The sequence below is a fragment of the Scomber japonicus genome, chromosome 8, assembly GCF_027409825.1.
Source record: "Scomber japonicus isolate fScoJap1 chromosome 8, fScoJap1.pri, whole genome shotgun sequence".
Classification (NCBI taxonomy): domain Eukaryota; kingdom Metazoa; phylum Chordata; class Actinopteri; order Scombriformes; family Scombridae; genus Scomber; species Scomber japonicus.
Genome location: NC_070585.1, coordinates 32,781,184 through 32,803,922, shown reverse-complemented (window position 1 = coordinate 32,803,922; position 22,739 = coordinate 32,781,184). Strand labels below are relative to the sequence as shown.

The following is a 22,739-nucleotide window of genomic DNA, read 5'->3' as shown; positions in this document are numbered from 1 at the left end:
GACCTAATACCACCCCCCCCCCACCACCCCCATTCCATTTAACATGAATACTTATAACAATAAAATAATATACTCTAATGGCACCTAGGCCTACTGTATGTAAATGAATGAACATGTAGGCTTATATTAACATCCCATTGAACCTGTGTTTGTCTAACATTAGAGCAGCAAGAAATGTTTTAGGAAACAAAAACAGTTAAAACAGAAAAAAAATACTTCATTTAACTGAAATACTTATTACAAATGAAATTGACTCCATTAAATCTAATTTAAATACTTCATATGAAACATAAAGTAGCCTTTCTTGGCTCAATTTGACATAAACACTTCTTTAAACAAAAACTAAATACAATATACATTCTTCCCTCCATGCATTTAACTGTGATTACATTTATCCATATGAGTTACTGGAACACTTCAGTTATATTGAACATGTTAATGAACCTGTAGTTGTCCTGCATTAGAGCAGCAAGGAGGAGTTTTACAATACCCCGTATCTGGATTCATGACTTCACTTGTATTCATGAAGGAACTGTGGAGTGGGGGGAGTAAACCAGTGATTGTACCTCATTAACAGAAGCTTCTCCAACCTCTGGTCAGACAGTCTATTTCTTCTTGGTGTGAGTACCAAACCCCCCAGACTGAAGAGACGCTCCACAGGAGCACTGGATGGGGTTGGAGTGTTATACTTCATGAAGATCTTCTTTATGTTTGCAAACTGATGCAGAATCTGAAGATCATTGGATGAACTCAGGTAGTTCATGACTTCCTTTTCTGCAGAGTAGGTCTCCTCTGGCTCTGCCTGTTGGATGGCAGCTGTCAATCAAACTAACTGCAGCTCGTATTTTTGGGCGCCTGACGTTACGAGCCGTTTTATTTTTCTCAGGACGGTTTGTACATAAAAACCCAGAGAGGGAGGGAGGGAGGGAGAGAGAGAGAGAGAGAGAGAGAGAGAGAGAGAGAGAGAGAGAGAGAGAGAGAGAGAGAGAGAGAGAGAGAGACTTCTGTTATATATTATGAGTCTCACTGTACACTGGCTTCCTGTTTTCTACTGTCAGCTGTCCATTAACCTTCCTGTCGTCCTCCCGGGTCAAATTGACCCATCTGTTTTGACTGTTCCTTCCTTCCTTCCTTCCATCTGTGCTTCCTCTCTCCTACCTTCCTCTCTTTCTTCTTCTCTCCTTCTTTTTCCTCCCTCCCTCCTACCTTCTTTCCTTCCTTACTTCTTTCCTTCCTCTGTCCTTCCTTCCTTCCTTCTTTCCTTCCTTCCTCCCTCCCTCCTACCTTCTTCCCTCCCTCCCTCCCTCCTACCTTTCTTCCTTACTTACTTCTTTCCTCCATCCTTCCTTCCTCATTTCCTTTCCTCCCTTCCTTCCTTCCTTTCGTCTTCCATCCCCCTTTCTTCATAAAGGGGAGAGTGAAGAACTTCTGTTATACATTATGAGTCTCACTGTACACTGGTTTCCTGTTTCCTGTTTGCTATCTTCTACTGTCAGCTGTCCATTAAAGGCAAAACATACCGCCTAACACCTCAAAATTGAAAAAGTCCATCTCACCTTGGGGGACAGGTGTGTTGGCCACACTGGCAGAGCTCTGTGTTGGAGGAGCAGTTGTGCGGCATTCTTCAGTTAGAAGCTGTTTCACTTGCTCCCTCCTATCTGCATCTCTCAGCCACCGGAGTTTGAATTTTGGGCAACTCACAGCTGTGAGAAGGGCATCTCTGTCTTCCAGGAGATCACCAAACCGGGTCTTGACTGCCTGAGAAATAAAAATAAATGGCTATGGTTAGGATACGTGCAATAACCTGTGTGTCTGTGTTTCTCTTTTTATTTTTTCTCTTTTGTACTGTGATGTAAATATCCCATGTGTGTGTGTGTGTGTGTGTGTGTGTGTGTGTGTGTTTATTTATTCATTCATTCATTCATTTATTAAATAGCACACTGTTGAACATAATATTGGCATAAGTGATGCTGTGCTGTTTCTCCAGATGTTTTTTCAGGTGTGACGTTGTGTTTTTGAAGGTAGACAACACTTTGTAACCAGCGCAAAGTGTACAGCGGACCTTAATGTTGTCATCCTTAACAGAAATAAAATCTAAATAATGCCTGTATTTCCAGCTGCTAAAGGCGGACTTCTCTCCTTCCATGTTCATATCTGACGAGATAGAATCTTTGATCTGATTTTGGCGCCGCGGAGCAGAGATGACGTAATTCGTCGTAATTGCTCCTAAGGCAAGCAGAGAGGAAAAAACTGTTGCCATTTCAACGCAAACATGTCAACGTGTCGCTACCTCCTCCCGTCCCGTGGGCGGAACAGCGTGCATTAAGATTTACTTTTCTTTTTTCAAAAAGAAGGAAGAGTTGCATGACACTTCAAAACGAGTCAGAAAAGCCTCCACAAGCGGCGACGAGGGCAGCTGCAGCGGTCATGTTGACGGTCAAAACCGGCTGCAGCAGGAGGCTAGCGCCGCAACAGCTAGCCGGGTTCACCGACGGCTATCCGGGTACACCAACGGCTAGCCTGGTTCACCAACGGCTATCCGGGTACACCGACGGCTAGCACCATGGCAACAGCTAGCCGGGTTCACCAACATCTAGCCTGGTTCACCAACGGCTAGCCTGGTTCACCAACGGCTATCCGGGTTCACCAACGGCTAGCCAAGCCGGGGCAAGAGGCTGGCACCATGGCAACAGCTAGCCGGGTTCACCAACGGCTAGCCTGGTTCACCAACAGCTAGCCGGGTTCACCAACGGCTAGCCAAGCTGGGGCAAGAGGCTGGCACCATGGCAACAGCTAGCCGGGTTCACCAACGGCTAGCCAAGCCGGGGCAGGAGGCTGACACCGGGGGAGCAGCAGGCCCGGTTCACCGACAGCTAGCCAAGCCGGGGCAGGAGGCTGACACCGGGGGAGCAGCTGGTCAGGTTCACCGCCAGCCGGAGCAGGAGCCAGCTACAGTGCTAGCAGTCAGCCAGGTGGACCACCAACAGCCGGAGCAACAGGCGGGTACACTGGCATCAGCTAGCCCGGAGCAACAGGCGGGTACCCTGGCATCAGCTAGCCCGGAGCAAGAGGCGGGTACCCTGGCATCAGCTAGCCCGGAGCAAGAGGCAGGTACCCTGGCATCAGCTAGCCCGGAGCAAGAGGCGGGTACCCTGGCATCAGCTGGCCCGGAGCAAGAGGCGGGTACCCTGGCATCAGCTAGCCCGGAGCAAGAGGCGGGTACACTGGCATCAGCTAGCCCGGAGCAAGAGGCGGGTACCCTGGCATCAGCTAGCCCGGAGCAAGAGGCGGGTACCCTGGCATCAGCTAGCCCGGAGCAACAGGCGGGTACCCTGGCATCAGCTAGCCCGGAGCAACAGGCGGGTACCCTGGCATCAGCTAGCCCGGAGCAAGAGGCGGGTACCCTGGCATCAGCTAGCCCGGAGCAAGAGGCGGGTACCCTGGCATCAGCTAGCCCGGAGCAAGAGGCGGGTACCCTGGCATCAGCTGGCTTGGAGCAGGAAGATAGAGAAGGGGAAGAGAGGCATTGAGCGGAGAGGAGTGTGGGACGTCCAGCGTCATGCTCGTGATGTGGGGTGTTTTGGACAACTAAATATGGTGAGTACACTGTCTATTAATGGGCCGCCGTGCCAATCTTTGAATAATAATAATGGAAGATATGTGTGATTTATTAAAAGCTTTGTTTTACACGTTAGACCTGTTGACTATATAGTACTGTAAGTCCCACCTGTGGTGATGTGGGCATTGGCCTGTGCTGTGTGGAGTATAGCCTAAAATAATTGTAAATGATCGTCATAACATTTATACCATGGATATTATTTGAAATTGAGGCTTGTAAGTCCCACAGCGTGGTGAGTGGGCATTTTCATGTTGTTTTCAGCACGTTGTCTGTATACAGTCAAGCCCGAAATTATTCATACCCCTTTTGGACATGCCACTTTTTGTTCAAATGTAAATAAAAGCTGACTGAAATATTTCTTTTACCACAATGATGCCTTTTGTACATCGTCTTTTTATCTTCTTGGAGACGCCTGTGTCACTTCCGGTCAAAAAACAACTTGCTGGTTGAATAAAAGTAACTTTAAGTCAAAATTTGCCAGGGGTATGAATAATTTCGGGCTTGTCTGTATATGTTCCGGGACCTGAGCCCGTCTCGTCATCCCTGAGCTGTCATATGTACTTTGCATTCCGGCACCTTATGATTTACAAATGAAGCACTGCCTAGGCCTAAATATAGATCTAACCTAACCCACGTCCCCCGAAATGCAGACAGTGGCGATTCTAGACCGAAATTACCAGGGGGGCCAGAGAGGGGCCAACATGTTTTGAGGGGGGGGCCCATGTACCTTATATTCTTCGACCTACTTTTGCCAAATATCGGCCTTTTTCTAAACCCAGTGTTGCCTAAAATACCTGCAAAAACACCTGCTTCAGCATCTGAAGCACATACAAAGCATGTCATTAATTGAATTAAAAGCTGAAAACCTCATCTTGCATTAGAACATATTCATTCAGCTCTAACATACCAACTTTCTTCATTAAAAAAAAAAATGTTGAATTTCATGAGTCTAAAGCTACATCATGCAGCTCCTGGTGCTAGGGTCAATGATGAACTACACAGTATTTTGCATCAATGGGTTAATCAACTTACCTATTTCGTAATTATTTTTTATATCATTGGCTGCTCGGCACAGGGGCCATAGGGGGAAGTGAGGAAGTGAGGAAGACTGAAGGAAAGGAGGAAGGAAAGAAGGAAGGAAGGAAGGGAGGAAGCCGGAAGGAAAGGAGGAAGGTGGTAAGGAAGGAAGGTAGGAAGGAAGGGAGGAAGATGGAAGGAAGAAAAGAAAGAAGGAAGGAAGGAAGGTAGGGTGGAGGAAAGAAGGAAGGAGGAAAGATTAAACATTAAACATACAGCTTCATACGGTTTTAAAGGTGCGGGCAGGAGTGGGGCCGGCGTGTCGACAGGTGAGGTGTCTGTTTATTGGCCGACGCTCCGACGCTCAGACACTGAAACTTCATCCTGCTGCTGAAAGCATGAGACGAGTTCTTACATGTATGAGACGAGTTATTACATGCATGAGCAGCATGTCGCAGCATAAATCCACAGCGGGGTCAGGTAGACGATGAAAGCCGGCCGGTCGCTGTCCACGTGGATTTACTGCGGCTCACCTCGACGAAGCTTCTCCCATTAAAACCCTCTACTGTATGTTCTCTGAGCCGCTCCTCCTGCAGCTACAGCACCACGCAGCCACGCACAATTTATGAAAGGAAATAGCTGCACGTTGCTTTTTCTTTTTTTTTTTTTTTTACAGTTTTATTATATTTTCCAAGGGGGAAAGTGTCACGTTCCAAGCAGCTCGGTGGGAACTGGACACAGGAAGCAGAGGACGGGGAGCGGATGACAACATCTGGATGTGATTTCTAGAGAGATGGCAGTGAAATATGAAAACACCAAAAAAGCTCCTCAGCTGTTACAGTTTAGAGTCTGAGAGCGACAAACATGTAAAAGCTGCACGACTCACAGTAACTTTTGTTAAGACCGAGACATAAATCTCTCCTCTCGTAACCCGGTCACATGCAGCCGGATTACAGGCCGATCCCGCTCTGATTCTCACTCTCTGTTGGTTTCAGATGAGTAATGTTTAGGGTAACCATGGCAACCGATGATTCATGTTGCTTTTGATTGATCGGGTGCTTTAAAAATGTCGGAAAATAGTTTTAAATAATATCCAAAGTAACGTCAAAAAAGTGAAGTATTAACCCTCCTGTCCTCAAGTCTAGGAAGGTAGGAAGGAAGGAAAGGAGGAAAGGAGAGTGGAAGGAAGGGAGGATGGAAGGATGGATGGAAGGAAGGGAGGATGGAAAGGAGAGTGGAAGGAAGGAAGGAAGGAAGGTAGGTAGGTAGGTAAGGAGGCAGACAGAAGGAAAGGAGGGAGGAAGACAGAAGGACAGGAGGGAAGGAAGGAAGAAAGGAAGAAAAGGAGGGTGGAAGGAAGGAAGGAAGGAAGGTAGGGTGGAGGATAGAAAGAGAGAAGGAGGGAGGGAGGGACAAACAAAGGAAGGAAGGAACCTAGACCCTTTTCTTTCCTCGTAACCCGGTCACATGCAGCCGGATTACAGGCCGATCCCGCTCTGATTCTCACTCTCTGTTGGTTTCAGATGAGTAATGTTTAGCGTAACCATAGCAACCGATGATTCATGTTGCCTTTGATTGATCGGATGCTTTAAAAATGTCGGAAAATAGTTTTAAAAAAATAAAAAAAGTAACAAAAAAAGTGAAAATATTCAGTTTATTATAATATTAACCCTCCTGTCCTCGAGTCAAGGAAGGAAGGAAGGGAGGGAGGGAGGGAAGAAGACGGAAGGAGGTTAGGAAGGAAAAAAGGAAGGAAGGAAGGAAGGACAGAAAAAAGGAAGGAAAGAAGGGAGGAAGGAAGGAAAGAAGGAAAAAAGGAAGGGAGAGAGGAAGGAAGGGAGGGAGGGAAATGAGGACTTAAGTCAGAGGGAAAGAAAAACATTGAGCTGCTCGGACTGATCTTGGTCATCTGTCCTTCTTTCCTTCCTCCCTTTTTTACTTCTTTCCTTCTTTGTTTCCTTCCTTCCTAATCCCTTTTCCTTCATTCCTTCCTTCCTTCCCTTCTTTCTTTCCTTCCTATAACTTATCCCTTCTGTCCATCCTTGTTTCCTTCCATCCGTCCTTCCTCCCTTCCATCTTTTTTAATAATCCGGCCCACATGAGATCAAATTGGTCTGTATGTGGCCCTTGAATGAAAATGATTTGACTCCTCTGATCTAAAGGCAGGCAGAGCTCCAGTAGTGAAAGAAGACATGATAATATTGATCATTTATCAGTGATTATATATCTGGTTATATTTGAAGTCTTCATCATCATGTTTCCTCTCTGAGATCAGCTGATCACCTGTGAGAGGATGTTTCCTGTCTGAGATCAGCTGATCACCTGTGAGAGGATGTTTCCTGTCTGAGATCAGCTGATCACCTGTGAGAGGATGTTTCCTGTCTGAGATCAGCTGATCACCTGTGAGAGGATAACCCTAACCCACCAGACGGAAAACAAAAGTAAAACTCTTTATTTACACTCGACTGCATTTTATAGCACCATGTAAATGTCATCATCTGCAGAGGAAACACACACACACACACACACACACACACACACACACACAGGCCAAACATGCACAGACACACACACACACACACACACACACACACACACACACACACACACACACACACACACACACAGCAGAGGAAACATGCACACACACACACACACACACACACACACACAGCAGAGGAAACATGCACACACACACACACACACACACACACACATACACACACACATAGGGTAAACATGCACACACACACACACACACACACACAAACACACAGCAGAGGAAACATGCACACACACACACACACACACACATAGGCCAAACATGCACACACACACACACACACACACACACACACAGGCACAGAATTGTCAGTACATATAGAGGATTGAAATTGTCTTTGTCTCAACAACAAAATAAAAGCACAGCTGCACATTAGAGCTTCAAGTCCTGACAGTAAAAGGCAATAAGACTCATTATATATATAAATATATTTAAATATATTTATATAAGTAGTACAAATAGTGTGAGACAGATTTATATTAAACAGTGAAATACAAAGTGAGAAATAAAAGCAGTCGATTAAATAGACAAAAAAAATACTAATTTGTGCACTTAGTATTTCTGCGTTCCTCTAATTTAACAAATTAGTCCTTAAATTAAATATTCATACCATTTAAAGGCTGTAATTTATGCTCTAAACATGTTAAATGTTTCTAATCTAAAGGTATATAATAATAGTTAAGTATGTAAATCATTAAAAAGCCATTTAGTTTTTAATGGTAATCAACACTAGAGCTTCTCACATGAACCTGAAACCTGCTCTCTCTCTCTCTCCCTCTCTATTCTTTAATTAGTAAAAACCTTTAATGCCCTCTTTTGTCTGCACTCGCCTGGAGATGAAAAGCAGCTCTCGCTTCAAGTGGAAACACATGAAACTCAAATGAAGAAAAGGAAGGAAGGAAGGAAGGAACAAACAAAGGAAGCAAGGAGGGAGGGAAGGAAAAAAGGACAGAAGGAAGGGAGGAATGAAAGAACGGCAAGGAGGGAGAAAGGAGGTAAGCAAAGAAGGGAGGGACGGAGGAAGAAGGAAGGAAGGAAGGAAGGAAGACGGGAGGAAAGGAGGGAGGAAGGAGGTAAGGAATGAACGAAAGGAGGCTGGAAGGAATGGAGGAAGGAAGGAAGGAAGGAAGGAAAGGTGGGTGGCAGGATGGAAGGAAGGTAGGAAGGTAAGAAGGAAGGAAAGGAGGTTGGAAGGAAGGACAGAAGGTAGGAAGGTAAGAAGGAAGGGAAGAATGAAGGTAGGAGGGAGGAAGGAAGGAAGGAAGACGGAAGGAAAGGAGGGAGGAAGGAGGTAAGGAACGAACGAAAGGAGGCTGGAAGGAATGGAGGAAGGAAGGAAGGAAGGAAGGAAAGAAGGAAAGGAAGTGTGAAACCTGCTCTCTCTACACTTTAATTTGCTTCTCTAAACATAATTAGTAAAAACCTTTAATGCCCTCTTTTGTCTGCACTCGCCTGGAGATGAAAAGCAGCTCTCGCTTCAAGTGGAAACACATGAAACTCAAATGAAAGAAAAAAAGAAAAGAGCAGATATTGAGCAGCTGATGGAGGTTAACAGGTTTCCAGTCAGTGAGCGTGTTTGTCGTTTTCCTGCCTGTGTTTCATCATCGTGTTTCACGCTGTTGTTTTAATATCTCGACGTGTCACAAGGGAGACACGCAAATATGTACCATCGTCTGAGGCGATGAAGAAATGAAGAACACAATAACATCAAACATCAAAAGAAAACAAAGTGTTCTCCCCCTGTTCTCACTTTAAAGACAACACCGAGGAAAAAGGAAAGAGAAGAAGGGAAAAAAAAAAAAAAAAAAATGACACTTTACAGCCGTGTTCATTTCCATATTAGATGTCGGTGTTGTCGAGGCTTTAATTTAAGGCCCCCGAGGTGTTGGCTCCCCGGTGGATTCCTCCTCCCTCCGTCACAGGGAAAAGGAAAAGAAAAAGCCCCCCCCCCCTTCCCTCTCCTCCATCACCCCCCCCCCCCCCCACCCCTCCTCCTCCTCCTCCTCCAGAGCCGATCGCTTCTTTTGTTTCACCGTCTGAGAAGTTTTCTGTTTTCTAAAAATACAACGTCTGAGCGGATAAATCATGTTTCAGCTTGATTTGTTTTCGGTGTCCGAGGCAGAGCGAGGATTCCCCGAAGGCTCCGGCTGAGTGTTTTCTCTGCCTGATAAGAATAACTGAGATAATATTTTCAATATCCAACCTCATACAAGACAAACATTTACAGTAACATTTACATTTTCTGACACGGAGAACCAGACAGCCTCCACTCTGAGTCCAACTTCCATATAATAATAATAATAATATCATATACGCTCACAGACGGAACACAGTGTGCTAACGCTGACGGAGCTCCATTACTGCTAGAACCTAATGTCATTTACTGCTGGGGAGATTCCAGGGGTCATTCAGAGGGTTCTGGGGGTTCTAAGGGTGTTCTACGGGGGTTCTAATGGTCACTGAGAGGGTTCTGAGGGTTCTTCAGGGTGTTTTAAGGGTCATTGAGAGGGTTCTAGGGGTTCTAAGGAGGTTCTACGGGTCATTGAGAGGGTTCTGGGGGTCTTCAGCATCATTGAGAGGGTTCTGGGGGTTCTTCAGGGTGTTTTAAGGGTCATTGAGAGGGTTCTGGGGGGTTCTTCAGGGTCATTGAGAGGGTTCTGGGGGTTCTTCAGGGTGTTTTAAGGGTCATTGAGAGGGTTCTAGGGGTTCTAAGGGGGTTGTAATGGTCATTGAGAGGGTTGTAGGGGTTCCAGGGGTCATTGAGAGGGTTCTGGGGGTTCTAAAGAGCTTCTACGGGTCATTCAGAGGGTTCTGGGGGTTCTAAGGGGGTTCTATGGGTCATTGAGAGGGTTCTGGGGGTTCTTCATCGTCATAGAGAGGGTTCTGGGGGTTCTTCAGGGGGTTTTAAGGGTGACTGAGAGGGTTCTGGGGGTTCCAGGGGTCATTACGAGGGTTCTGGGGGTCCTTCAGGGGTTCTAAGGGTCATTGAGAGGGTTCTGGGTGTCCTTCAGGGGGTTCTAGGGTTCATTGAGAGGGTTCTGTGTGTCCTTCTCAATCACTGATAAGATATCAAATTCTAGGTAAACTTGAGAGAGTTATCAGGTTCTTCAGAAGGTTCTAAGGGTCTGATTGTGTGGTTACTATAGATGGTCTGAAGGGTCCATGAGGAGGTTCTAAGGGTCTGATTGTGTGGTTACTATAGATGGTCTGAAGGGTCCATGAGGAGGTTCTAAGGTTTCTGAGGAAATACTTGAAGAGTCATTGAGTTCCTTTGACCTGATATTAAAGGTTGCTGAGGAAATTCTAGATGTTCTTGATCAGGTTCCAGGTTCCAGGTTCCAGGCAGCCAAGGGGATTAAACCGTTTCTAAGAGATTCAGGGGTTCTTGGGAAGGTTCTAGGATCACTTAACAAGGTTTTAGGTTTTCAGGGATTATGTAAGACTTTGTAGGTTTTCTTAAGATGGTAACAGAGAGCCAGGAGGTTTTAGGGCTTCTGGGGAACCTGGGAGGGTTCCAGGTAGCCCAGAGAAAGGTTAAGAGATCTTGACAGGGTTCTAGGCTGACTAAGAGGGTTTAGAGGGTCACTGAGAATGTTTTAGTGGTATTTGAGAGGGTGCTTAGGGCCCCTGGGTGAGTTCCAGGGGCCCATGAGGAGTTTCCCAGAACCTCTCAGTAAGTATTTGGGGTTCTTTGTCCCTCAGTCCAACACTCACTGACAAAAGAAAGTAGAACTACAGAAACAGATGATTCTTTTCTCTCTAAGTGAAAAGCTGTGTGGACTCTGGATGTTGATCCCCTCTGCAGGGTTCCCTGTAGTTCATCACTGACGACTGCTGCTGGCTGTACATTAAATCCAGATTACCCCTCTGAGACCCCTGAGAACAACATTTCCACAACACAAAGAGAAAAAATTCCACTTTCTGGATGTTTTTCTTTCTCCAAAAAAAAAAAAGGAAAAAAAAAGAAAACTCAAGCTGCTGTCAGGGTTCCTGCAAACGGAAAACTCACAGAGAAGTCAGGGAATCCCTGAGGAACCACAGCCAGGAACATGTTTAACATAGAGGTGGTGAGGAGGAGGGGGGAGGAGGGGAGGTGGGGGGGGGCAGGGGGGAGAGGGGGAGCAGGACCCCACCACAAGAACCACCACAGAGCTGCGGTCTACAGGGTCACATGATGGGTCGACTCGGTCCTGGATGTGTGGAGGTTTTGAGGAGAGGAAATGCAGGAGCGTTTTACGACCCCCAGAGCGAGGTCACGGTGGGGGCGGGGCTCGGGTTTCAGGGGGGGCGGGGCTTAGTTTCCAGAGGTTTGGGATGAAGTTCAGCATCTGTAAACCTCCACAGTGACCTCAGCAGTTGGAGGGCTGCTGTGGAGGAGAAGAGCAAACACATGGAGCTGGAAGCTGTTACACTAACTACTGTTGTTAGTGTTTAGTTTGGGACTCGAACCTTTAACCCTTAAACAGGCCTTACTCCTTATGTCATTTGCACCTAAAGTAAGGAAGGAAGGAAGGAAGGAAGGAAGGAAGGAAGGAAGAAAGAAAAGGGGGGAAGAAGGAAGGAAGGAAGAAAAGGAGGGAAGAAGGAAGGGAAGCAAGGGAGGAAGAAGGAAGGAAAGGAAGGAAAGGAAGGATGGAGGAAGGAAAGAAGGTAGGAAGGAATGGAGGGAAGAAGGAAGGAAAGGAGGGAGGGAGGAAGGGAGGAAGAAGGAAGGAAATGAGGGAGGAAGGAAATGAGGGAGGAAGGAAGGGAGGGAGGGAGGGAGGAAGGAAGGAAGGAAGGAAGGAAAGAAGGAAGGAAGAAAAGGAGGGAAGAAGGAAGGGAAGCAAGGGAGGAAGAAGGAAGGAAAGGAAGGATGGAGGAAGGAAAGAAGGTAGGAAGGAATGGAGGGAAGGTACTCCTGTACCTCCTCATTCCTCCTTTCCTTCAGTCCTTGCTTCCTCCTTCCCTTCCTTCCTCCCTCCTTTCCTCCTTCCTTTCCTTCCTTCTCCCTCCTTTCCTTCCTTCTTCCTCCTTTCTGTCCTTCCTTCCTTCATTCCTTCCTTCCTCCTTCCTTTTATTCCTCCCTGCCTCCTTTCCTTCCTTCTTCCTCCTTTCCTTCCATCCTCCCTTCTTACTCCTTTACCTCCTCATTCCTCCTTTCCTTCAGTCCTTGCTTCCTCCTTCCCTTCCTTCCTCCCTCCTTTCCTCCCTTCTCCCTCCTTTCCTTCCTTCTTCCTCCTTTCTGTCCTTCCTTCCTTCATTCCTTCCTTCCTCCTTCCTTTTATTCCTCCCTGTCTCCTTTCCTTCCTTCTTCCTCCTTTCCTTCCGTCCTCCCTTCTTACTCCTTTACCTCCTCATTCCTCCTTTCCTTCAGTCCTTGCTTCCTCCTTCCCTTCCTTCCTCCCTTCCTCCTTCCCTTCCTTCCTCCCTGCCTCCTTTCCTTCCTTCCTTCCTCCCTCCTTTCCTTCCTTCTCCCTCCTTTCTGTCCTTCCTTCCTTCATTCCTCCCTTCCTCCTTCCCTTCCTTCCTCCCTGCCTCCTTTCCTTCCGTCCTCCCTTCTTACTCCTTTACCTCCTCATTCCTCCTTTCCTTCCTCATTCCTTCCTTCCTTCCTTCCTTCCACCTTCCTTTCATTCCTTCCTTCCTCCCTCCTTTCCTTCCTTCTTCCTCCTTTCCTTCTGTCCTTCCTGCCTTCATTCTTCCTCCTTTCTGTCCTTCCTTCCTTCATTCCTTCCTTCCTCCTTCCTTTTTGTCCTCCCTTCCTTCCTTCCTCCCTCCCTTCCTCCTTTCCTTCCTTCCTTCCTCCCTCCTTACTCCTTTCTGTCCTTCCTTCCTTCCTTCCTCCCTCCCTCCCTCCCTCCTTCCCTCCTTCCTTTCCTTCCTTCTTCCTCTTTTCTGTCCTTCCTTCCTTCATTCCTCCCTGCCTCCTTTCCTTCCTTCCTTCCTCCCTCCTTTCCTTCCTTCTCCCTCCTTTCCTCCTTCCCTCCCTCCTTTCTTTCCATCCTGCTGACATCACTAAAACATTAATCACTTTAGTTTTAATGACAAAAAAAAAACCCTACAGTATTTTTTTTTGTTTCCAGTCCTGCAGCATCAACATCCTGACATCTCATCAGTGATGCAGCAACTTTTATCCCCGTGTTCTCCCTGAATCGACACATCTTGTATCTGCGTATCGTTCTTATTATATTCATTTGACAGATGCTTTGGACACACAGGTATAAACATATGTCCAAGACTCTTAAACAGCTGCAGCTCAAACCAGAAAGCTTATGATTAATGGCCGACCTGCTTCACCACCTGAACCTCTGCGATGTTAGTAGTGTGTGTGTGGTCTAATCTTCTTCTTCTTCTTCTTCTTCTTCTTCTTCTTCTTCTTCTTCTTCTTCTTCTTCTGCTTCTGCTTCTGCTTCTTCTTCTTCTGCTTCTGCTTCTTCTGCGTTAAAGAGGGAAAATATTACTGTTTTGTGTACATATCTGTTGTTTCCCTCCTTCTTCCTTCCTTCCTTCCTTCGTGCCTTCCTTCCTTCCTTCATGCCTTCCTTCCTGCCTTCCTCCCTTCCTTCCTCCTTTCCTTCCTTCCTCCATCCCTCCCTCCTTACTCCTTTCCTTTCCTTCCTCCTCCCTTCCTTCCTTCCTTCCTGCCTTCCTTCCCTCTTTCATTCCTTCCTCTTTTTCTCCATCACTCCCTCCTTACTCCTTTCCTTTCCTTTCCTTCCTTCCTTCCTTCTTCACTTCCTTCCTTCCTTCTTTCCATCCTTCCTCTTTTTCTCCATCACTCCCTCCCTCCTCCCTCCTTCCTCCTCCCTTCCCTTCTTCCTTACTCCTTTCCTTCCTCCTTCCTTCCTTCCTTCCTTCCTTCCTTCCTTCCTTCCTCACTTCCTTCCTTCCCTCTTTCCATCCTTCCTCTTTTTCTCCATCACTCCCTCCCTCCTTCTTTCCATCCTTCCTCTTTTTCTCCATCACTTCCTTTCATCTTTTTCTCCATCACTCCCTCCTTCCTCCTCCCTTCCCTTCTTCCTTCCCTCCTGTTTTCCTCCATCCCTCCCTCCTTACTCCTTTCCTTTCCTTCCTTCCTTCTTCTTCTTCTGCATTAAAGAGGGAACATATTACTGGTTTGTGTATCTGTGTGTGTGTGTGTAGTATTTGAACATATCTGAATAATATATTTGAGTTCATCATGTTGAGTGAGTGTTGAAGTTGTTCTGGCTTCAGCTGATGCAACATTACATGAGTCTGCCTGTGTGTGTCGTATCATTAGTACTATTCAGAAAAGTATAACAAGGTCATCTGATCTTTGTATTGTATCCATGGCAACGACTGATGTCTGATGGGAACATTTAACCCTCCTGTCGTCCTCCCGGGTCAAATTGACCCCGTCTGTTTTGACTGTTCTTACTTTCTTTCTTTCTTTCTTTCTTTCTTTCCTTCCTTATTTCCTTCCTTCCTCTTTTTCTCCATCACTCCTTTCCTTACTCCTTTCCTTACTCCTTTCCTTCCTTCTTTTCCTCCTTCCTTCCCTCCTGTTATCCTCCATCCCTCCTTACTCCTTACTCCTTTCCTTCCTTCCTTCCTTCCTCCCTCCCTCCTTCCCTCCTTCCTCACTTCCTTCCTCTTTATCTCCATCACTCCCTCCTTATTCCTTTCCTTCCTTCCTTCCTTTCCTCCATCCCTTTCCTCCTCCCTTCCCCCCTCCTCCCTTCCCTCCTTCCTTCCTTCCCTCCTTCCATCCCCCTTCCTCCTCCTTTCCTTCCTTCCTTCCTTCCTTGACCTGAGGACAACATGAGGGTTAATGACAGTGAACATTAAAGTCATATGAACTGTTTTACGTGTCTAAAGTTCTGCACGTCCAGCTGACTGACGTTCAATGGACTCATGGCTGAATTTTGGCAAAATGCTGCAGCAGCTGATTGACAGATTTTTGGAGATATTTGGAAACTTTGTGATATCATCTAGACTTTAAGTTCTTTGAGTCTGAAGAATATTTGGATAAAGCGTGAGTTTGTAATGAAAAACCGTTCTCATTTTATTCTGTCTCCTAAAGTCAAAACCTCATGCTGCACATCACGGAAACAGAGACTGTGTGACTGTGTGTGTGTGTGTGTGTGTGTGTGTGTGTGTGTGTGTGTGTCGGGGGACGTGGCCTTACATTAACCCTGCTGTGACGGTTCAGAGGAGGATGAAAAGGAAGAGGAGGGTCGCTTCCACCTCCTCTCTGCAAACCTCGAAATAAAGGCTGAAATAAAGGGGGGGGAAAAAGAAAAAGTGGAGTGTGAATAAAGGTCAGCTGTCAGTGCACACACACACACACACACACACACACACACACACACGCCAGGCTGAGTATAATACCAACCGTCCTGTGAGGATTTGAGCGTGTGCAGAGATGGATTCTGATTTTTGTGGGAGATGGAAAAAAGAGGAGTGGTGCATCGGATGCAGCAGCTGCAGAACCGCGACCCAGCTGACAGAGTGTGAACTCTGAGGAACATTTATTATCGCTTTACGGGCGAAATTTAAGATAAGAGGAAGAAAAACGAGGCTGATAAATGTCCTTAAAACAAGTAAAGTCAAAATATTTGACTTTTAGCAGAAAAACCTGAAACTATTCATTTTCAGCTCTTTCACAGTGTTTGACAGTCAAATACCAACACAGACGTAGAACTCTGGTGATTTAGGGGGCAGATGTTCTTTAGGTGATTTAAGGGGTCACTAAGTGCTCTTGAGGAGGTTCTAAGGGTTATTGAGAAGGTTCTAGAGTAGGTGACGAGTTCTAGGGGAGGTTCAGGTTCTCCATGAGGACCTTCAAATGATCACTGAGAGTTTTAATGAATCTGTTTGTTAATGATTTCTAGGAGTTCATGAGAAGGTTCTAGGTGTTCTTGAAGACACCCAGGAGATCACTGAGAAGGTTCTTAAGAAGATAAGGAGTTGTAGGGGTCCGTGAGGAGGTTCTAGAGAAGATCAGGCGTTGTAGGGATCTGTGAGGAGGTTCTAGGTGTCTTTGAGGACATTCAAGCAGTGCATGAGGAGGTTTTGGGGTATTTAATGAGTTCAATAGGTCCATGAGATGTTCTAGGGTGTTCTAGAGAGATTAGCAAGTTATAAGGTTCTTGCAGATGTTTTACAGACGTTTAGCAGTTCTAGGGGAGGTTCAGGTTCTCCATGAGGACTTTCAAATGATCACTGAGAGTTTTAATGAATCAGTTAGTTAATGATTTCTAAGAGTCCATGAGAAGGTTCTATGTAGGTGTTCTTGAAGACATCCAGGAGATCACTGAGAGGGTTCTTAAGAAGATAACGAGTTGTAAGGGTCCATGAGGAGGTTCTACAGACATTAAGGAATTCTAGAGGAGGTAATTGAGGAGGTTCTAGAGAAGATATCAAGTCCTAAGGGTCCATGAGGAGGTTCTACAGACGTTAAGGGGTTCTAGTGGAGGTTCCAGGTGTCATTGAGGAGGTTCTAGGGAAGATCTCAAGTCCTAAGGGTCCATGAGGAGGTTCTACAGACATTAAGGAGTTCTAGAGGAGGTAATTGAGGAGGTTCTAGAGAAGATATCAAGTGCTAAGGGTCCATGAGGATGTTCTACAGATGTTAAGGAGTTCTAGGAGAGGTTCCAGGTGTCATTGAGGAGGTTCTAGAGAAGATAACAAGTCGTAAGGGTCCATGAGGATGTTCTACAGATGTTAAGGAGTTCTAGGAGAGGTTCCAGGTGTCATTGAGGAGGTTCTACAGACAGTAAGGAGTTCTAGTGGAGGTAATTGAGGAGGTTCTAGAGAAGATAACAAGTCGTAAGGGTCCATGAGGGGATTCTTGGTTGATTGAGAACAATCCAGGATTTTATGAGAAGGTTCTAGGTTCTAGGGTCTAGGTTGTAGGTTCTAAGTGTGTTTTTAATTAATTAGAAAAAGTAAAACATTTTGTATTTCTTCAAAGCTTGTATTTCATTTAGTTTTATTCTCATTGTGAAAACAGATCATCAACAAATATTTCCATCTCACTTTGTCTAAATGAGCTTCGGTATATTTCTAATAATCCACAAACAGTCGGAGGCTTCGGAGCGTCGGAACGAGCAGCGGCAGCAGCTGGGCTCTGTAATCACGTCGGGTCTAAGTGGTTTACATGTTGGATTCCTCCACTCCATGTGACGATCATTATTACATCCTATTATTGGAGCACAGAGTGTGGCGGCACAGACAATTATCCTGAAAACATGCAGTCGATTCAATATCTCAGCTCTAATAATAGACACATTAACTGAGCTCCAAACAAACTCTGAATCCTATTAAGACGCTGGCGGTTATTACTGCTGCAGTAATTATTTCCCGCTCTGCTCCGACACTTGTCTTACAGGATAATATGATTCATTCCTCGACAGGCCTCATCTCTCACCTCCTCCTCCTCCTCCCTGTGAAAAGAGGGATTTATTTTTTTTTTCCTTTTTGGTTGTTTCACAGTCTGACATGTTTGTGTTAAATATGAACTAAAGTCTGATAAAGAGCTTTTGACAGAACATTTGCTTTATTCATGTGTTTGGTGGCCTTCTTCTTTCTCTCCGGCTGCTAATTGAAATGTTTTTGTTTGAAAGTGGAACATTTGTCCTCATGTTTTATTCATTTTCATGTTTTTTCAGTCATTGAGAAAAATGTTTCTGATACTACAGACATTAAGGGGTTCTAGGAGAGGTTCCAGTTGTCATTGAGGAGGTTCAAGGGGTAATTAAGGAGGTTCTAGATAAGATAACATGTCGTAAGGGTCCATGACGAGGTTCTACAGACAGTAAGGAGTTCTAGTGGAGGTTCCAGGTGTCATTGAGGAGGTTCTAGAGAAGATCTCAAGTCGTAAGGGTCCATGAGGAGGTTCTACAGATGTTAACGGGTTCTAGGAGAGGTTCCAGTTGTCACTGAGGACATTCAAGGGGTAATTAAGGAGGTTCTAGATAAGATAACATGTTATAAGGGTCCATGAGGAGGTTCTACAGGTGTTAAGGAGTTCTAGGAGAGGTTCCAGGTGTCATTGAGGAGGTTCCACAGACGTTAAGGAGTTCTAGTGGAGGTAATTAAGGAGGTTCTAGAGAAGATATCAAGTCGTAAGGGTCCATGAGGATGTTCTACAGACAGTAAGGAGTTCTAGGAGAGGTTCAAGGTGTCATTGAGGAGGTTCAAGGGGTAATTAAGGAGGTTCTAGAGAAGATATCAAGCTATAAGGGTCCATGAGGAGGTTCTACAAATGTTAAGGGGTTCTAGGAGAGGTTCCAGGTGTCATTGAGGAGGTTCTAGAGAAGATAACAAGTTATAAGGATCCATGAGGAGGTTCCACAGGTGTTAAGGGGTTCTAGGAGAGGTTCCAGGTGTCATTGAGGGGATTCAAGGGGTAATTAAGGAGGTTCTAGATAAGATAACAAGTCGTAAGGGTCCATGAGGAGGTTCTACAGACGTTAAGGAGTTCTAGTGGAGGTAATTAAGGAGGTTCTAGAAAAGAGGGATTTCACAGTCTGACATGTTTGTGTTAAATATGAACTAAAGTCTGATAAAGAGCTTCTGACAGAACATTTGCTTTATTCATGTGTTTGGTGGCCTTCTTCTTTCTCTCCGGCTGCTAATTGAAATGTTTTTGTTTGAAAGTGGAACATTTGTCCTCATGTTTTATTCATTTTCATGTTTTTTCAGTCATTGAGAAAAATGTTTCTGATACTACAGACGTTAAGGGGTTCTAGGAGAGGTTCCAGTTGTCATTGAGGAGGTTCAAGGGGTAATTAAGGAGGTTCTAGAGAAGATAACAAGTCATAAGGGTCCATGAGGAGGTTCTACAGACATTCAGGAGTTCTAGGAGAGGTTCCAGGTGTCATTGAGGAGGTTCCACAGACGTTAAGGAGTTCTAGTGGAGGTAATTAAGGAGGTTCTAGAGAAGATATCAAGTCGTAAGGGTCCATGAGGATGTTCTACAGACAGTAAGGAGTTCTAGGAGAGGTTCAAGGCGTCATTGAGGAGGTTCAAGGGGTAATTAAGGAGGTTCTAGATAAGATAACAAGTTATAAGGGTCCATGAGGAGGTTCTACAGATGTTAAGGGGTTCTAGGAGAGGTTCCAGGTGTCATTGAGGAGGTTCTAGAGAAGATCTCAAGTCGTAAGGGTCCATGAGGAGGTTCTACAGATGTTAAGGGGTTCTAGTGGAGGTAATTGAGGAGGTTCTACAAATGTTAAGGGGTTCTAGGAGAGGTTCCAGGTGTCATTGAGGAGGTTCTAGAGAAGATCTCAAGTCGTAAGGGTCCATGAGGAGGTTCCACAGGTGTTAAGGGGTTCTAGGAGAGGTTCCAGGTGTCATTGAGGAGGTTCAAGGGGTAATTAAGGAGGTTCTAGATAAGATAACAAGTTATAAGGGTCCATGAGGCGGTTCCACAGACGTTAAGGAGTTCTAGGGGAGGTTCCAGGTGTCATTGAGGAGGTTCTAGAGAAGATCTCAAGTCGTAAGGGTCCATGAGGGGGTTCTACAGACGTTAAGGGGTTCTATGAGAGGTTCCAGGTGTCATTGAGGACATTCAAGGGGTAATTAAGGAGGTTCTAGATAAGATAACATATTATAAGGGTCCATGAGGGGGTTCTACAGATGTTTAGGGGTTCTAGTGGAGGTAATTGAGGAGGTTCTACAAATGTTCTAGAGAAGATATCAAGTTGTAAGGGTCCATGAGGAGGTTGTACAGACGTTAAGGGGTTCTAGTGGAGGTAATTAAGGAGGTTCTAGAAAAGAGGGATTTCACAGTCTGACATGTTTGTGTTAAATATGAACTAAAGTCTGATAAAGAGCTTCTGACAGAACATTTGCTTTATTCATGTGTTTGGTGGCCTTCTTCTTTCTCTCCGGCTGCTAATTGAAATGTTTTTGTTTGAAAGTGGAACATTTGTCCTCATGTTTTATTCATTTTCATGTTTTTTCAGTCATTGAGAAAAATGTTTCTGATACTACAGACGTTAAGGAGTTCTATGAGAGGTTCAAGGTGTCATTGAGGAGGTTCAAGGGGTAATTAAGGAGGTTCTAGATAAGATAACATGTTATAAGGGTCCATGAGGAGGTTCCACAGACATTCAGGAGTTCTAGGAGAGGTTACAGGTGTCATTGAGGAGGTTCTAGAGAAGATCTCAAGTCGTAAGGGTCCATGAGGGGGTTCTACAGATGTTAAGGGGTTCTAGTGGAGGTAATTGAGGAGGTTCTACAAATGTTAAGGGGTTCTAGGAGAGGTTCAAGGTGTCATTGAGGACATTCAAGGGGTAATTAAGGAGGTTCTAGAAAAGATCTCAAGTCGTAAGGGTCCATGACGAGGTTCTACAAATGTTAAGGGGTTCTAGGAGAGGTTCCAGGTGTCATTGAGGACATTCAAGGGGTAATTAAGGAGGTTCTAGAGAAGATAACAAGTTATAAGGGTCCATGAGGAGGTTCTACAGATGTTATGGGGTTCTAGGAGAGGTTCCAGGTGTCATTGAGGAGGTTCTAGAGAAGATCTCAAGTCGTAAGGGTCCATGAGGAGGTTCCACAGGTGTTAAGGAGTTCTAGGAGAGGTTCCAGTTGTCATTGAGGGGATTCAAGGGATAATTAAGGAGGTTCTAGAGAAGATAACAAGTTATAAGGGTCCATGAGGAGGTTCCACAGACGTTAAGTTCTAGGAGAGGTTCCAGGTGTCATTGAGGAGGTTCTAGAGAAGATCTCAAGTCGTAAGGGTCCATGAGGGGGTTCTACAGATGTTAAGGGGTTCTAGTGGAGGTAATTGAGGAGGTTCTACAAATGTTAAGTGGTTCTAGGAGAAGTTCAGGGTGTCATTGAGGAGGTTCAAGGGGTAATTAAGGAGGTTCTAGAGAAGATAACAAGTTATAAGGGTCCATGAGGAGGTTCTACAGATGTTATGGGGTTCTAGGAGAGGTTCCAGGTGTCATTGAGGACATTCAAGGGGTAATTAAGGAGGTTCTAGAGAAGATAACAAGTTATAAGGGTCCATGAGGAGGTTCTACAGATGTTAAGGGGTTCTAGGAGAGGTTCCAGGTGTCATTGAGGAGGTTCTAGAGAAGATCTCAAGTCGTAAGGGTCCATGAGGAGGTTCCACAGGTGTTAAGGAGTTCTAGGAGAGGTTCCAGTTGTCATTGAGGGGATTCAAGGGATAATTAAGGAGGTTCTAGAGAAGATAACAAGTTATAAGGGTCCATGAGGAGGTTCCACAGACGTTAAGTTCTAGGAGAGGTTCCAGGTGTCATTGAGGAGGTTCTAGAGAAGATCTCAAGTCGTAAGGGTCCATGAGGGGGTTCTACAGATGTTAAGGGGTTCTAGTGGAGGTAATTGAGGAGGTTCTACAAATGTTAAGTGGTTCTAGGAGAAGTTCAGGGTGTCATTGAGGAGGTTCAAGGGGTAATTAAGGAGGTTCTAGAGAAGATAACAAGTTATAAGGGTCCATGAGGAGGTTCTACAGATGTTATGGGGTTCTAGGAGAGGTTCCAGGTGTCATTGAGGAGGTTCTAGAGAAGATCTCAAGTCGGAAGGGTCCATGAGGAGGTTCCACAGGTGTTAAGGGGTTCTAGGAGAGGTTCCAGGTGTCATTGAGGACATTCAAGGGGTAATTAAGGAGGTTCTTGAGAAGATAACAAGTTATAAGGGTCCATGAGGAGGTTCTACAGATGTTAAGGAGTTCTAGTGGAGGTAATTAAGGAGGTTCTAGAAAAGAGGGATTTCACAGTCTGACATGTTTGTGTTAAATATGAACTAAAGTCTGATAAAGAGCTTCTGACAGAACATTTGCTTTATTCATGTGTTTGGTGGCCTTCTTCTTTCTCTCCGGCTGCTAATTGAAATGTTTTTGTTTGAAAGTGGAACATTTGTCCTCATGTTTTATTCATTTTCATGTTTTTTCAGTCATTGAGAAAAATGTTTCTGATAAATAATAATTCATCTGGGCCAATTTCAAACTGTAATAAGATGTTTTTCTGTCTGGTTTTCATCACAGGACAGAAACTGTATGAATGAATTATAAACTAGAGCGTGAAGATAAGACTCTGAGCTTTAACGATGCCATTAAAATATTGAAATAAGTATTATATTAATGGATTATGTCACTTTGTTCCTTATCTTACTTTGAGTCCATCTGTTATTGGAACTACAGCTCCCATAATGCTTTGTGGGAGGAAAACAGGAAGTGCAATGTTGCTATAATATGCAAATATCTGGACTTCAGGCTCATGAACTCTGCAAAATCCAAAGCAATGATAAATATGCAAATTATTATTATTAATAATTATCATATATAATAAAAGGCCATGCATCATATTTACTTTCAATTAAATGTGTTTTTCAGAACATTTTTGCAAAGAATATTCATATTTTCTGTTTTATTTAATCTTCTATGACAGTAAATTGAATATTTGGGACATTGGATGATGTCATTTTGAGCTTTGAGAAACAGTAATTAACATTTTTCACCATTTTATAGACCAAACAATCCAGATTCATGACTACTTTTTTTAATTTAGCACCTGCAAATTTTAAGAAAGCTGTAAAATGTTAGTTTCTATTGCTGCAGTG

At 44.8% G+C, this 22,739-nt stretch overlaps 1 protein-coding gene across 1 annotated transcript; it reads left to right on the top strand.

The window, feature by feature from the left end:
- The first annotated feature begins 2,364 nt into the window (after positions 1–2,364).
- Positions 2,365–3,530, top strand: LOC128362854 (testis-specific gene A8 protein-like). The gene is made up of 4 exons (XM_053323707.1): positions 2,365–2,503; positions 2,818–3,003; positions 3,055–3,291; positions 3,379–3,530. The coding sequence occupies exons 1-4, from the start codon at positions 2,365–2,367 to the stop codon at positions 3,528–3,530; spliced, it is 714 nt and encodes a 237-aa protein (XP_053179682.1).
- The last annotated feature ends 19,209 nt before the right edge of the window (positions 3,531–22,739 follow it).

What these genes read in the sequence shown, in the direction of transcription:
- LOC128362854 (XM_053323707.1), top strand. Translation starts at nt 2,365, where the DNA reads ATGACACTTCAAAACGAGTCAGAAAAGCCTCCACAAGCGGCGACGAGG. An exon ending in GTTCACCGACGGCTATCCGG is followed by an intron (nt 2,504 to 2,817) that starts GTACACCAACGG and finishes ACCAACGGCTAG; the next exon opens with CCAAGCCGGGGCAGGAGGCT. An exon ending in ACAGCCGGAGCAACAGGCGG is followed by an intron (nt 3,004 to 3,054) that starts GTACACTGGCAT and finishes CCCTGGCATCAG; the next exon opens with CTAGCCCGGAGCAAGAGGCG.